The following is a 16,159-nucleotide window of genomic DNA, read 5'->3' on the forward strand; positions in this document are numbered from 1 at the left end:
GACTTTGACATACGCATGCCCATAAACACGTTCCTAGAAATATTTAAAACTCACAACTACCAGCAGCTCTTATTCAGCCAAGAGCTACAATATTAACTCTGAAACTGCTGCAGCTTGATTCCTGCTTGTGAGAGTAGTCTCAGCGCAGGTCGATGTTAGTATTAAGATACTCTGTACCCATAAAAGGCAGTGTTTTAGCTAAAATTAAAAATAATATATTTGTTTATATGTCTTGTTTTCTGTAACTGTATTTTACTATATTTATATCTAATCACTTATACTGTCTTTTTAAACATTTATGAAATGTGTTACTGCTTAGGTAGTTGTCTCAGGATGTAGTATATGAGTTTTCTAGCCAAAGAACAATAAAGAGACTATATTTTTGCTTTTTGCTACTTAGTTGTTAGCAATAAATTGGAACCTGGTTTTTATCTTCATATAGAGTCTGGTGTCCTTTTGCTTGAAAGAATAGAGGTAGTGAAGTGATGGTTTTCTAAGGTCTTATTTAATCTGATTTTAAGCAGCCATTGCCCTCTCCCATTTTGACTTTTCTCTAGTCTCACGATGGGGGTCTCATGACAACACCACCTAGTACCCAATCTGGCTTCAGGATAGCTCCTACCTCAGCTTCCCCTCATTCAGGTTGGATCTCCTAACCTTCTAGCATGATTTAGTTGCTGCAGCAACTTAGTGCTCTGGGTAAGTCATTAAAGAAGGAAGTTCACAGCTGTAGGCTATCCAAGTCCAAAACAAACACAAAAACAGTCTTCCACGCTCACCCCCGATCTTAAACTGGACCTACTCCCTCTTAAGGGATGGTCTTTTCTCCTCAGCCCCTCTTGGGCACCTTAAAGTCTCTTTCAAGCTCCAAACCTCATGCCATCTTCCCTGAAGTATCACTTTGACTCTCCCCATGCTTCTCTCTTATCTCAGAAGGTCTGATCTGGTTACATAACTTTCCTGTCCATATGTCTTTACTCATTTTCCCCACCTGGGGAAGAGAGTTAAGCACGTTACAGGTGGGGCTGTACCCAACTCTCCTTAAAGGGCCAGTCAGCCTGTGACAAGTCTATATCATACACTCAGCATAGTTAAGTGGAAGTCATCATGATTCCAGGGTGTCAGTTGGAAACCTTACCTCCCAGTTCTCTTCGTGGTGGTTTTCTTCTTAGGGGAGGAGGAAGCTTGACTGATGGCAGGGTCATGGCAGAAGCAGCTGCCACCATGGAAGGAGACTTCTGGGAGGACTCTTGCCCTTTTTCCTACCCTGGTCCTTTTTGCTGATTGAGGGGGGCTCCCTTGGTAGTGGTAGGACTTTTAGCAGTGGGATCCCTGCTGCTGCCATTGTCCTAGTGTTGGTGGTGGTAGCCACAGAGGTGGATAGGAGAGAAAACCAAGATGGGGCAACAGTGGTGACCAGGGAACCTCCCCGCTGAGTCGCCTCCCTCTCTTTCCTCCGTGGAGGAAACCGTCAGAGCAGAAGCCTCACGTGTGGCAGAGTTGGGATCCACCATTGAGGACAGGTGATGGGAACAACCACAGAAGTGGGGGTTGGGGAGAAAAATTATAGGGGGAGAGAGGGAAAATGGATGCTAACTATTCCTCTTCACTAGACTATGAGTGGTGGCAGGATGGTGCAAACAGAAAATAGTGGTGAGGGGAATTAAAATGAACCAAAAAAGAAGTTGGGGGTCACAGCCAGCAGTTTTGGGTAAACTAGCTCCACCAGCTGGCACTGGGAGCAATGCGCAGATGTAGATGTGAAGGGTGCAGTGGATGGGGAGAGGGTGAAAACAAAATGGGGGTGGAGAATCACAAGCACTGGGAATGCACAGGTGCATAGTACAGGTAAGAATAGTGAAGGCAGAGAACATACAGTAAGGGGGGAGGAGCTTGGACAGGACAGGCAACAAAGTAGCAAGAGGAGGGAAGCTGGGCAGGATGGAAGAGGCAGGTAACAAACAATAAAGGGTAAACAGAGGTGGAGTGGTGGACAGGGGAGGCACGTAACAAATTGGAAGGCAGTGAACTGTGAGGCGAGGGGGACCATGCAAGATATGGGGGAGCGAACTGCAAGGGGGGAGGCCACTGGGCAACCAGGTGACATGGGGGAAGCAGCAAACTGCAAAGGGGGGAAAGAATGGCATGGAGGGATCTGGGGGGAGGCAAGGTGAGCATAAGGGGTGGCTCATCAGCCCAATGGTAACTGACAAAAACAGGGTGGGGAGGGGGAAGTCCAAGAGGTCATGTGATCTCTGTGTGTCCTGCTGCTGTGGTTGACCAGGATAGCTCCAGACTCTCCTGAGTCCTGCTGCTACTGGTAAGCTGGAAAGCTTGGGAGCAGCCTTGTCATACAGATGGCTGTGGGAGTGAGGATCCAAAGGACAGTTTATTTTTCACTCCAAGTAAAACTGGAGTGGGTAAAGAATGTGGTCTATTTTCCTGGCAGCTGCTCATGCGGTGGGGGACAGTGCCTGAGATTTCATTGTCTGAGGAGGAATTAAGACCCAGTGAATTCCTCCTCACTGAGCTGATGCCTGTGCCTTCCACAGCTGCAGTATGATAACAATGTATCTTACATATATCTATTTACTCAACAGCCTCCGCTCAGATATATCCCAGCATTCAAACAGCAAGATACTAAGAGAGGCTGAATAGCACCTGGTTTAGTTTTGGGGGCCAAGTGCTATGCCAACCATTTTTTATGCTATTTGGTATTTATACATACTAACAGAAAGCTGCTTTAGGCTATTCTGCTTTGAAGGTCTCATTACTGCTTATTGGCAGGCTAGCTTTCTGCAAGTCATTGAGTCAGAGCATGAAAAATACACCAGCAGTCCTCTACTTCCTTAGACTGACTTACTCAGACTCACACCCACTTTCCAGCATGTAACTTAATTGCATCACCCCCTTTCACAACACCTCTGTATTTAGGTCATTTGAGTCTGAGGGCTTGTCTACACTTAAAATGCTACAGCTGCACTGCTGTAGTGCTTCAGTGTAGATACTACCTGTTGCCAATCAGCGTAGATAATCCATCTCAAGAGCAGAGGTGCTGGGACAATTTTTGTAGCGGGAATGCTGTAGGCGGAAGCCATGTATTTGGGTTGTTATTACTACTTCAAGCCAGGAGACATGGCATCGCCCTCAGTACCTCTAGTTCCAGTACCTATGCTCAAGAGGCACTAGCTTGCTCGATGGAAGAATTCTTCTGTTGACCTAGTGCTGGCTACACGTTGGCTTAACAACGCCACTCAAAGGTGTGGACTTTTCATACTCCTGACTGATGTAGTTAAACCAACCTAATTTTCTAGTGTAGACCAGGCCTGAGTTGATACTGGGGACCACACAGAAGTGTCCCAAGAAAACCAACTAACAGAAAGATGTAAGAATGCATAAATTCAAGTAGGACTTATCCCCTATTTTTACTCACACTTCCTTTCTTTACAGTGTGTAAATTATACCATCTTAGAGTCACTTACGCTTTGGGCATGAATGTACTACAGCATGAGTATAAGGAGGTCTAACTTCTACATTACCTCTGAAACTGGGTGTGAACATTACCAATATGGTGTAACATTTCCAACTTTCCCCTCTACAAACACTAACAATTAGTCTGTTGAAAAAATGATTTTTAAGAGGGGGGGTTATATAGTGCCAGCAATTTTTCAGCAGAACTCCCCACTGACTTCAATCACTAGAGAGTTCTGCCTGAAAACTGATGGTATAAAGCAGCCCATTGAAATTTAAAATGGAGAAACAGTTTAATACAAAGAAGCAGATGACTGAAATAACTTTCCTTTTTATGAATCAAGCTGAAAACAAAATGCCGAAAACCTTTGACAATTCCTCCATACCCAACAAACACGATTTTTTGCCTTATTCCTATAAGCTGTTTAAACATGGTCCATATTTGGTCCCTTCAATGCAAAGCTCAGTTTCAAAATTCTGTTCTCAGTTTCCCACTGTATGAATTCAATGCAACTCTATTGTAGTCAATAGACTTGTTCTGCAGATACACCAGTTTAACTGTAAGCAGAATCTGGCCATAAAATCTAATCATATTATCCTAGCTATGGTTTCTGTCTTCTTTCCCACTGTTAAAAAAAAATAATTAAATATTTTGTAACAAGAATGTCCTACTTGACGACTGCACTGTTCTTTTTGCTGGTATATGAATGACATCCTAATCTTAACCGCATGACCCTGAAATAAAACTCCGTGGGTCCAGCTTTCATAGGGGCAGCCATAGTGTTCTGCCTTTTCTTCTTTTTTAAGCTCAGACAAAGCAAGGAGATAATTCTTAAAAAATCTGAAAAAAAACATTGAATCAAAATGGAAAATGCAAGAAAGGTAGTGGGTGGAAATTTAATTGATCCAGTGCTCATGAGAGAACCTAAGGAGATTAAACTCTTTTTCACAATAACTGAATATAGTCCTTCAACATGCACAGTAACTGGATCTTTTTTATATTAGTATATAAGAGCTCAGTTGTTCAAGTAGGGTTGTATTGTTGCTATGATCCTGATCATGTGGTTCAGGCTTTATTCAGCAGACTGGTCACATTCCTTTAAATTGTTGCATAATAGAAAGCAGCTGCTGATTGCGCTGTTGAACGTTTTGCTGTTCTTCTTTTAGCCTCTCCTGGTCATGAAGAATCTCTTCCTACAAAAGGCAGGAGATCACGCTTTAGATTAAACCTCCAGTCTTGGCAACTAATATAAAAAATGTTATATGTCTCCACCCTCCACCCTCCAATCCAAAAAACCCATAAGTGCTGGAGATCCACAGCTATGACCAGACTCTCTTTCAGTCAAGTGAAATTCAAAAACCAAAACAACAAAATCCAACTAGCTCACTGCCAAGTGGAAAAATAATTTAGGGCCAGATCAAACTGAAAATTCAAGGGCTTGCCATATAGATTGCAGAAATTTGTCCCCTCTCATGGCAAGGGTTTGGGGCTTGCAGTGGGCAGGGAGTGAAGCCTCCCTACTTAAGAAATCCAATTAATCCACAGGAAAAATACTTCCAGATCCCCAGTGACAAAAAAAGCCCAGATGGATGGCTGCTTCCTGTATTTCTCTATTATGCCTTCCCCTTCAGTAACAAAGCTCCAGCAGGCTGAGTTCCCCTGAGGCTACTTAGTAGAAACCAGTCAGAGGGGACCCAGCAAGAATTATTATGTTTCTAACAGCATTACCTCCAACTCTAGTTTCTGCATGGAAATCTATGGACTGAGTGAAGGATGATTCCACAGAGAGCATCTAATTCCCATGAAAGCTATAGAGTCCTTCTCTTTACCTACCAACTAACTCCCTCTCATGCCTTATCAGCAGGGCCAAAACTTCAGAAACTTTCAGCCAAATGCTCTATACTTTCTGAGCATAAGTGGGCCTTGCTCAGGCATGTTGTACAGCAGAATTTATAACTACCATCTATTATTCCTCAGTTAAACCCCAACTCCAGTGAGGGTTCTGTCTGAGTAGGGGCTCAGAACCATGTTCTTCCCAAACTGGTGTTTTATCTCAGTAGCAGGAGGAATCTCCAAGTTTCAGCTGTGCAGTTCCCCTAGGGTGATCAAGTGTCCTGATTTTATACAGACGGTCCCGATTTTGGGGTCTTTTTCTTATATAGGCTCCAATTACCCCTCACCCCGTCCTGATTTTTCACACTTGCTGTCTGGTTGCCCTAAGTTCCTCCCTCACTGTAACATCAGAAGGCTGGGCTTGCTCTCCCCTTGTGTAATGGTTGGAGTGAGGGTTTGGTCTCCTGACTTCTTGAGATTTCTAGAAGCCCAGGGTCTCACACAGCTAATGCACAGGGCTCCCCTCTCCCTGCCAGTTTCTTATTCAGGATTAATTCTACTGCTGGTTGACACCCCCTGCAGCTTCACAGGAATAGCCATGAAGGAGAGCCCCTAGTTATTAAAGTTAACACCTGATTGGATAGATAATCCATGGATTCAACATGGCAGCACACTCCAGACTGCACCTGCTCCCTAGTTCTATCCCTGGCCCTACCTCCAAATACCTCAGAGGCCTGACCTGGCACAGTCTAGGAAAAAGGCTTCTGCAGTTTCCCGAATTGGGGGAGGAGAGGAGAAGATACTGCAGAGCTGGTGCTGTCATGTTCTGTGGCCCTGATTCAGTTATAATCTGCTTGCACTCCTCTCTACTCGAAGCACAGGGGAGAATCTGGCTCTGAGTGGGGATGGCAGGACTGGGCCACTGAGGAGGATGATAAAAAGAATGTTTGCATGCAGTAAAAACAAACAAAGCTACATTAATAAGGAAAATCATTGTGATGATAATTATTAAAACTGGCTCTATATGGACAAAAATTTATTTTAAGTTTTTAAAATAAACAAGTATAGGGCAGGGGGGTTTGTTAACTGTTTTAAAAGTAGACTTTTTTTGTTCAGTTCTTACCACAGGAATTCTTAAAGGTAAATCAGAACTAAAACAGAGCAACAGTGAAGCAAAACATGTTTATCATTCATGCAAAAATTGATTGTTTGGTTGCTGGAAACATGTTTATGTATTTTAGGTACTGTTGGTGTCACTAGGCAGAAATCTAGGTAACTCAGGAGGATGGAAGACCATGAGTGTCGATTAAGTCTTCTTGCTCTAGGCCTGTGTGAACCAAAGTATCTCCATGTTAAAAGCTTGTGTGTTAGCCTTACCAAACTTTTGTAACCTCCTGCATTATGTGCTGACTGCCAAACAATAAGGCCATAGTTAGCAGGGCCGGTTAGTACTAGATACTGTTAATACTAGATAAGATAGATGGAAAGCAGATGTTATGGCCAAGGCCATATGCATGAGAAAGTAGCCCACACAGTGGGAAAGTACAAAAGAAAGATACAAGGGGGGGTGGGTATAAATACTAGTGCCCGCCTGTGTGCAGGTGTGCAGGATTTGAGATTTTTATTTCTCCCTTGCACCTTATTTGAGCTCAAATAAACTTGTGTTGTGCTTCTCCACCCTGGTGTGTTTATTAGCGCGAAGCACACTGGGCCACGAACCGCTGTTGCTTGGCCTCAGGCACTTTGTGCCGGCAACACTATCGTAACTAAAAAGCTGAAGGGGAAAACAAATTATTTGAAAGCATTTAAAAAATGTGATCCAGAACTAGCAGTCGATGATTCATTCAACATTTCCTCCTAGAATACTTTGGTAACAGTGGTTTTGTTGTTGATGTATCATCTTCATATGTGGTGTTCAAGGAAAAAAAACACGTTTTGCTTCTTTCACTATTGCTATAAGAATTGTGCCCACCACACATATAGAAAGGATCCAAATGGACTCTCCAATTATGCACACAGTTGTATGTTACTTTGGAAAAAGTTTACCCTCAGTTTACATATTTCTTTCCTTTCCTTGTCATTTTCCTCTGCTCTGGCTTTGAGCCAGGCTTCATTTTGGGCCTTGTGCTTATCTAGCATCTCCTGCAGCTCCTGGTTTAAAAACAAACAAAAATTAAAAGATGTGCTTTGTGGTACTGGCTTTAAAGTTGTCCATGTTCCATTACAGACATTAAAAGACAAGCCAGTATCTAGTCCAGTGCATCTTTCAGGAAATAGCTGTCAAAGGCATACTCACATCCTAGGACTCTTCCAAATTTCAGGACATGTTTAAATTTCTTCAGTCTCCCTAAGCTATATTTTGTTCATTTTTCTGTTTAACCAGTGATAATAAAAAACATTGTTTTCTTTTACAAATGCAGTAAGTTATTTCTGCAGATGTTTCCTCATCTAAATAAGTCTTGCTAATGTGAATAACAACACTTAGTAGGCCTATGCTTGCACCTGAATGGTGCTACTTGTGAGTGAAATCCAATACCCCTTTTGTAGATTTTGGCCCACACTGGGTGAGGCTAGCTTAGAGACCTCTTCTACATCACAGAAGGGCAGGATGGCCTGTCACGTCACTTACAGGTGACACCCAGTACAGACACTGTTCAAGGCTTAGATGGTCCAAGTAAGGACTACTTGTGTGAACTGGCTTCAGTACTCCAGCTCTGAAAAGTGCCTATACAAAATGGCACCTTCTTACTTAATGGTCCAGATTCCAGCGGATATTTAGTGTCATAGCAACTGAATTTACTGACTAAGATAAACCTGTACAACTTCTTACTCCTGTTAGCCCTGCAGAGCTAACAAAACTGAGCGAACAAGCTGATTTTATTCTGGTACCTGTGTCAACAGAGTGGTTAAATAAGTTCCAGTTATAGGATCTCTGCGGCTGGTGATCTCTTAGCTAGTATGAGCTCAATTTGATTTTCAGGTTAAAGGATGAGTTTGCAGACTTGCCAATTAGAACATATTCTTCCTATTTGTAAATTGAGCACATTTGTTGTGCAACAATTGAAATGCAATAGATATGAAGGCCCATGATCAAATACAAAGTCAACTTCCAGTGTAGCGCAACAATTTAAAGACAGAGCTGAATTTGGCTTGGTTTCCACTGAAATCAATAGAGTTGTGCCAGCTTATGCCAATGGAGATGCCAGAAGTGGGGGCTGAAAGCTCTGAAAAAGAAAATAAATGGGGCTGGAAGAGCTGATGTTGTTGCCCCTTCTCCAGGAAAGGTGGGACTTTTGTTACAGCCTGGGAATTGCTGGTTTTCTAGGGGAAAGAAGAGTGGAAGAAAAGCTCATAAAAATGTATTGGGGAAGCCAGGTAGTTGGCTGAGCATAGGAGTGTCTGAATGAGGAGCAGGGGGTCAGAAGGAAGGAAGGAAATTTGCTTTTCAGTTTTTCACAAATATTATCCTGACTCAGGTTTTACTCCTGCACTTTAAACTTTCACATTAAGAAAATCTACATTTCCTGGGATGATTTGCTCTTCAATAGTTGGTCCCACCTGTTACCTAAAACAGTCTGTGATTTAGGAAACAAAGAGACTACTGTGCTGCTTGCTAATTACCTAATCTTGTAAAAAGTTAAAAGGTGCGTATTTTGTCTTTGTGTTCAAATAGACTCAAGAAATGGTTATCTGATATCTATCAAGTATCCAAGTATAACACCCTCTCTGCTTTGGAGACAGGAATTTCTATATCAGATGATGCTTTGTTCAGTTTCTTCCCTCTCTCTCCTATTACATCTTCTTTTTTCTGCTTCTTCTTTCCCTCTTTTTTCCTCCTCTATTTTTCTTTGCTTTGTATAGTTGCTGTGGGATAGCACATTCTAATAAGTGAGCACTGCACTTTATCCCGCTGGCAATGAGATTTGAGCTCATTCTTAGCTCCTCCATTAATGAGTTCCAAAGCTTTGGGCCTGTTGCTAAGAAATCCTTCACTCTCACAAGCTTCACAGAGGGTGGAAGAGAAATGTAGTAGTTGAGGGAGATCATGACGAGAAAGGTGTTCTTTGAGGTACAATATCTTGTACTGTTTCACTGGAGAGTTGTGATGGATTGAACATGTCGAAGTAATATTTATAATCTGGGGAGGGGGGAGTTTCAGTTTTAGAAAGACTCTTCCTCAGCCAGACCTTATTCAGTGAACAATTTGTATTGCCCATCAGAAGTCACTTTACTTGATGGGCAGACTGCTCTATGAAATATAGTCTTTCAAATGGGTAGTTAAACTTTTAAAAGGTGATGATTAAAGGCCATTGGATTCTCAATAGGTCATCTCTCGGGCATTAGCTCAACAAAACCTTAGAGAAAACAGCAAGTCCAAAACCTATTGGGTAAAAAACTAAATAAGTACGTAAAAAGTTCTTAGGGGAAGACCTGAAGAAGAGCTCTGTGTAGCTGAAAGCTTTGTCTCTCTCACTCAAGAGAAGTTGGAACTTGGTCATAAAAAAGATATTACCTCACCTATCATGTCTCGCCCATTAGCTAGGGTGGCTATCCCCAGTCTCCAAACAAGTCTTCCCCTGATAACTTTTGTTTAGGTATTTAGGTTTGTTTTTTTTACAAAATAGGTTTTGGACTTGCTGTTTTGTTGAGCTAATGCGTAAGAGATGTCCTATTGAGATTCCAATAGCCGTTAATTATCACCTTTCAAAAGTTTAACTACCCATTTGAAAGACTGTATTTCACAGAGCACTCTGTCCATCAAGTAAAGTGGTTTTTGATAGACAATACAAATTGGAAGTATGAAGTTGCCACCCTCTAGAATGGAATCTTCTTTCAGGTCTTGAAGAAGAGCTCTATGTTGAGGCTCCAAAACTTCTCTCTCACCCCACCAGAAGCTGATTCAATAAAAGATATTACCTCACCCACCCTGTTTCTGGGACTGACATGGCTACAACACTAGACAATGGAAGGCATCTCTAGACAGGCAAGCTGCAAGGCAGGGAAAAGAGAGGTCTCTGAACAAAGGGAAGGGAAACTCTCTTTCACCTTGGAACAGGGTAGGAGTGGAATTCTGACTCTGGGCTCTGAGCCACACAGTGCTTTTTGGAACATGATACAGAGAGCATCTTACTTGATTTATTTTATGCAAACCGTATATCTAGGTATGTAACCTAAACAATTTATTTTTTGTTCTTACTCCACTTTCTGTGTTTTTAATCAGTCTTGTCCTCATTAAGAAATTTGCTGCTGTGCGTGGGGAAGGTTCACCCAGTCTTTCCTAGTCCTGGACATGAAAAAGCATGCTGCAAACTCCAGCGAGGGATATGGAAGGAAAAAAGAGTTCTGGAACCTAGCCGCCCCACTATCACCTCAGACAACAAGGCATGGGCAAGGGTTTCCATCCCTGTGTTGTGTTGCAAAAGGCAGTGGCAGGCAAATACTTGGGGATTAGCTAACATGACCAAGAAAGAGAAAAGTGGCACTGATGTAAGGTAATAAAGGTCTTAAAAGTTCCCACATTCTCTGTGAGCCAATATAGTGCGCCGAGCACCTCTCTCAGTTGCTGGTCATGCTGAAGAAGAGGGCTACTACATTCTGGACTAACTGAAGCTGTTTTAATATTGGAGTAGTGAGCTGGAATAGTCCATCGTAGAGGTGACAAAGGCATGGATTCCTATGGCCTGGTCTACATTAGGTAAAATGGGATGCAGTCTTATTGCTAGTTTTAGATGGATAAAGACATTTGTGTGGGTATCACTATCTCTGTGTCCAGCACTAGTGAGGAGACCAGGAGGAGTGCCTGAGACTGCAGACCAATTTAACAATCTGGAGTCAGACCATACGGGTTTCTTTCTAGGTCTTCAAAGTTTCCCCTTTTCCCACTAGCATTTCCTTATCTTGCCCAGGTTCAGCTTCACCCAGCTGTCTTTCATTTCTCTCAGCCAGACAGCACCATCTCCCAAATATCCTATGTACATTTAAATAAAGACGACATGGAGCTGAGTACCATGTACACCTTGCTGGCATTTGAGGCCATGACTATCTTTGGGCTCTATGGCAAGTGAGAGAGCAGGAGCTGGTCTACATTGAAAATCTACGTTGGAATAGCTCCGCCTCTCCACATCCCTGAGAGACATAGCTCTGCCAATCTAATCCCGGGTGTAGAGAGTGCTAGGACCATGGAAGAATTCTTCCATTAACCTAGCTACTGCCTCTTGGGAATGTGGATTAACTACAGAAAAGCAGACCCTCACCCGTCATTGTAATGAGTGTCTACACTGAAGTGCTACAGTGCTGCTGCTTTGGTGCTGCTGTAATGTTTTAACTGTAGGCACACCCTTTGACAGTGAGTTCTTTGGAGCAAGAGCTGCCCTTTCTGAATGTCTGGAAAATGACCAGTATATAGTAGGCACTAAACTATCACAAATAAAGAATAAGGGCTAGTCTACACTAGCAACATCAAAGCGTTGCCGTGGCAGCACTTTAATGTGCCTTGTGTGGTCGTAGTGCAGTGCTGGGAGAGAGCTCTCCCGTAGCATTGTGCAGGAGGTCAGACTAAATGATCATAATGGTCCCTTCTGACCTTAAAGTCTATGAGTAGCGCAGCACTGAGCACTCTAAATAAACCACCTCCATGAGGGGTGTAGCTACAAGTGCTGGGAGCATGGCTCCCAGTCCTGGGGCACTGTCTACACTGGCACTTTACAGCGCTGAAACTTGCTGCGCTCAGGAGCATGTTTTTTCACACCCCTGAGTGAGAAAGTTGCAGCGCTGTAAAGTGCCAGTGTAGCCAAGCCCTCAGACATGAAAGGAGCCCAAAATGGGAAGGAGGGACTTACAGATTCAGTGTGGTGTGGGTAGGGGTACTGTGGAGACTGGGTGCTGGGGACCAATGATATGAGTCTCCTTCAGTTCCAGTCATAGAGGAATGGGCACTGGGTAAAGGAAAGACACAGATCAGTTTTAATGGCTTGCAAGATTTGGGTAGAAGGCAAATATTGTAGATCAGGTCATCAGTTCAGGCTTCCCACTAGCAGGCAACAGCTCAGATCTTCTCCCTTCAAGGAAAGCAAATGCTTTGACAGGCCTTACAGGACTAGAGGGAGGAAGCAGCTGAATACACTGTAAATAACTTGCTTTTCAAGGCAACTCTGCCTGTCAAGTTTCTCCCAAAATTTTAAGTCATCTCCATGTGGGATAAACCTAGGTGAAATAATCTGTTGCAACCAGGCTGGAGGCAAGAGATTCTGAGCATGCCTTTATCATATATACAGATGAGATTCTTGGATAGATTTGTGCCTGGGTTGCCATAAAGCACATGAAATTGTTGCTGCCTGCAGTACTGTTCTGAAAAGGATTGGATGTGGAGAGCCTCGATTAGCATCTCTAGGTTAGCAGAAAGAGCAGACAAAGGAAAGAAAATGCTGTGAATTACCAGGAATTAGGAACCATGGAGAGAGCAGTAGAGTCAAGATCTAGAGACACCCTACACTTCAAATGTCCAAAACCAGGCACTTACACTCTAAGTGGTGGAGAAAGCATCCTTTATAGTAAGCTATCAACATGAAAGATTTCGTCTAATAACAAATATATGCAGATACTGCTACATGACAGAGAGGAATCTGAATCCTACAAAACAGGAGAAGCAGAGTAGAATGTTACAGGAAAAACAGACTATTCATCTTTCAGAAGAACAGCAGGATGTCTTGGAATTTGGTAGCTAAGGGACATAACAGCTGACTAAGTTATGTAGAGACATATTACAATGACTGTGTAGATCTAATACTTTCCCACAGAGTGTAATTTGATGGTTACTACGTTTTCTGTCTTATCTCTTGCACACTTACAGTAGGGACAGATTCACTCCTTTGGGGATGGGGTAGGGGTGCAAAACAGGTGCCCACATGTCATGGTGATAAAAACAAAAATAGAAAAGCTCATCCCTTACAGGGCCAAAAGCAGCAACAATGGAGGGGAGATTTGCTCTGGAAAGGCAGGCAGCAGTGCAACTGCTATCCTCAACAGTTCTTCCAGAGAAAAACAGCTTTAAATTACTGTTGGGGCAGTACAGGAGCTCCTCTGCAGGAAACTGCTTAGGAGAGAAACTGAATCCCTGCAACTCTCAGCTGATCAGTCCTTGCTCTCTTCTATGATGGCCATTTCCACTTTTGGGGCAATGTTAGTTCCTGAGAGATGCTGTGCCCCAGCTCCAAGTGGACTTTCTATTTCCAGGGGCCTGCAGCCTGGTTAATCTGGCCCAAGATGTTTGTGAACTTGCCTGTTTCCATTCTTGAAAGTAAAAGAAATGATGCAGTCTCCATTTCTGATTTCTTGCCAGCTAAGATTTTTATAGCTGGGAAAATGAAGTAGGGGAGAGGGCAGCTCTGCAGGCTAATCGCCATTCCCCTTTTTATCCTGCAACTAGCCATTTAAAAAAAGATGAGGTTGTTCCCCATGTAGATACTTCCTTGACCGTAATCAAGTCACCTCGTAACCTTCTCCTTGTTAAACTAAATAGATTGAGCTCTTTGAGTCTATCGTTATCAGACCTTTACTAATCTTTAATCATTCCTGGTGCTCTCTTCTGAACCCTCTCTAATTTATCGACACCAGAGTTGTGCAAGTTAAGCCTAGTTAGCATTAAGAGATGTTTTAACTTTTGTGTCCCCTGTAACCAGGCAGCCTCACCCCTACGGCGCCTCCTGCTGGTTGCTTCGGGGAATTAGCTCAGTCCAGTGTCCAGAGCACCCTCTGCAGGCCAGTGATCCGCCTTCCAGCTACTGGCCCTGTGTCCCTCCCTGGACCCAGTGCCCTTTTACATAGGGTGCTGCCCCCTGGCAGTGACCTCTTGTTCTCAGGGTCTCCCCTCCCTAGGGAACCCCCACCCTCTATTCCCACCTTGCCTCAGTGTATGGCTGCTGCCAGTCATTGTCTAGCCCCACACCCTGGGACAGACTGCAGCATCAGCCTACTCATCACTGGCAAGGAGGGTTTGGACCTGCTGCCTTGGCCTACCCCTGGGCTGCACCTTGCAACCCCAATACTAGCTCCCTGCAGCCAGACCCTTCTCCCTCTACAGGCAGAAGGAGACTATTTGTGCTCCTGGCTTCTCTGCCTTATATAAGGACCTGTTGCTCAGTTTAGGGCGTGGCCCCAGCTGCCGCCACTTCCCCAAATCAGCCCAGCCTAAAAGGCTGCTTTCTCCAGCCCCCGCCCTTATCCAGGGCTGTTTTAACCCTTTCAGGGCCAGAGCAGTAGTCCACCCTGCTATATCCCCATACTTTGCTAATATGTAATTGCTGAAGAAATAAATTCCATCTATGAACACGCAGCCACTTTTTCACCACATCTTTTATAAATACAGAAACCCACCTGCTGTTGATATCTGAATTGTTTGTTGTAAACCTCCTTTTCTTGTTGAAAAGCAATTGTGGCCTGAACTAATTCAGCTTTCTCACTGTAAAGTAAATTGGGGGAGAGGGGGGAATATGTTTAGTAAAAACAAACAAGTAATTAAATTGCCAAATTAAAAAGGCCTGTTTTCCAAGGATGTTGGTGGCTTCAGTTGTTTTAAAAACACAATATGCCATTTTAAATATAGATCATAAATGTAGATAGAATTATTTCATCAGGTCTGTGTTGGGATACCAGGTGTTAGTGGTCTGTGGTTTAGGAGGTCACACTTCTAGAGAAGCTCCTAAACACACCCAGTTTCCCTCCTAACCACACAAATTTCCAAGTGGAAATTTCCCCAGGAATTAATGTTGCTCCAAACTTACTTCCTTCACTTCTTTTATCCCCTGGGATGGAGATACGTGGGGAGACTGCAGACTCTGGGGAGGAGAAGCAATAGCAAAAGAACAGCTCCTTAAGGAATTACACTGCACAGAGTTGAGGATCCAGGATACTCCAGGGAGGGTCTAGTTTTCCATGCTACAGCACAGGATCCACACAGTTGCAGCCTGTTTCCCCCAAGGAACCCTAAGTGAGGCCTCAGTAGGCCTCATTCAATTGTCAGGTTAGAGACCCCTTTCCCTTGAGGCTAGGGTGACCAGATGTCCCGATTTTTATAGGGACAGTCCTGATTTTTGGGTCTTTTTCTTATATAGTCTCCTATTACCCCCCACCCCCATCCCAATTTTTCACATTTGCTGTCTGGTCACCCTACTTGAGGCAAAAAGAGAAAGGAAATGCCATGATGTGAACATGGTGGAGTTTCTAGCAGGATAAGTTTCAAAAATGTGAATTTAGGCATTTTTCCTCAGGTCTCATGGCAATATTCTCATGCAGCCTTGTTGATGTAGGCTCAATTCTGCATGTGCTTAACTTTACTACTCTGAATAGCCTTTTATCTTCAGTAGGGCTGCTCATGGTACAATTAAATTAAGCACATGCATAAATGTTTGCAGGATTAGGATCTAAAGCCTCAGTTCCACAATGAACTCTCTGCAGGTGTGTAGCGAGGTGGTGTCTGAGAGGGGGACGAGTCCCTCTGGACACCAAAGTGGGCAGAGCCAGCGAGTCCTGCACCCGCCCTCGAGAGGTCAAGGTGCAGGACAGGAAGTATAAAAGACCAACCTCAGAGCTCACTGGAGAAGCAGCCACTGGACAGGCCAGATGCCTGTGGCCTAGCTCCTGGTTTGGAGACCCTGGCAACTGGTGGCAGACTCAAAGACTGGCCCGCCCGCCCACCCAATCAATGCCTGATACTGACCAGAGCCTGGAGGAGCTGCCAAGCCTACCCCTTGCCAGTTACCCTGAGAAGCCCATGGTACTTGACCCCCTGGAGGACACCATCTGGACCCTGGTACCTCTAGAGAAAGAGTTAGGAAGTGGCCCGGGGGCAGCTGACTA

The 16,159-nt window shown here is 43.8% G+C and overlaps 1 protein-coding gene across 4 annotated transcripts in view; it reads right to left on the bottom strand.

Annotated features, from left to right (window-relative positions):
* Positions 1 to 3,854: 3,854 nt before the first annotated feature.
* Positions 3,855 to 16,159, bottom strand: part of LOC127047504 (rab9 effector protein with kelch motifs-like) — a 90,757-nt gene continuing 78,452 nt past the window's right edge. For 3 of the 4 annotated variants that reach the window (XM_050945853.1, XM_050945851.1, XM_050945850.1), the window contains 3 exons: positions 14,678 to 14,762; positions 7,352 to 7,456; positions 3,855 to 4,665 (listed from right to left, as the gene is read on the bottom strand). In XM_050945853.1, the coding sequence (XP_050801810.1) occupies positions 4,561 to 4,665; positions 7,352 to 7,456; positions 14,678 to 14,762 (295 nt within the window). In that variant the 3' untranslated portion in view covers positions 3,855 to 4,560. The remainder of the gene's footprint in view (positions 4,666 to 7,351; positions 7,457 to 14,677; positions 14,763 to 16,159) is intronic. The other variant, XM_050945852.1, reaches the window with a different exon arrangement.

This window comes from Gopherus flavomarginatus, chromosome 3 (assembly GCF_025201925.1).
Source record: "Gopherus flavomarginatus isolate rGopFla2 chromosome 3, rGopFla2.mat.asm, whole genome shotgun sequence".
NCBI lineage: Eukaryota > Metazoa > Chordata > Testudines > Testudinidae > Gopherus > Gopherus flavomarginatus.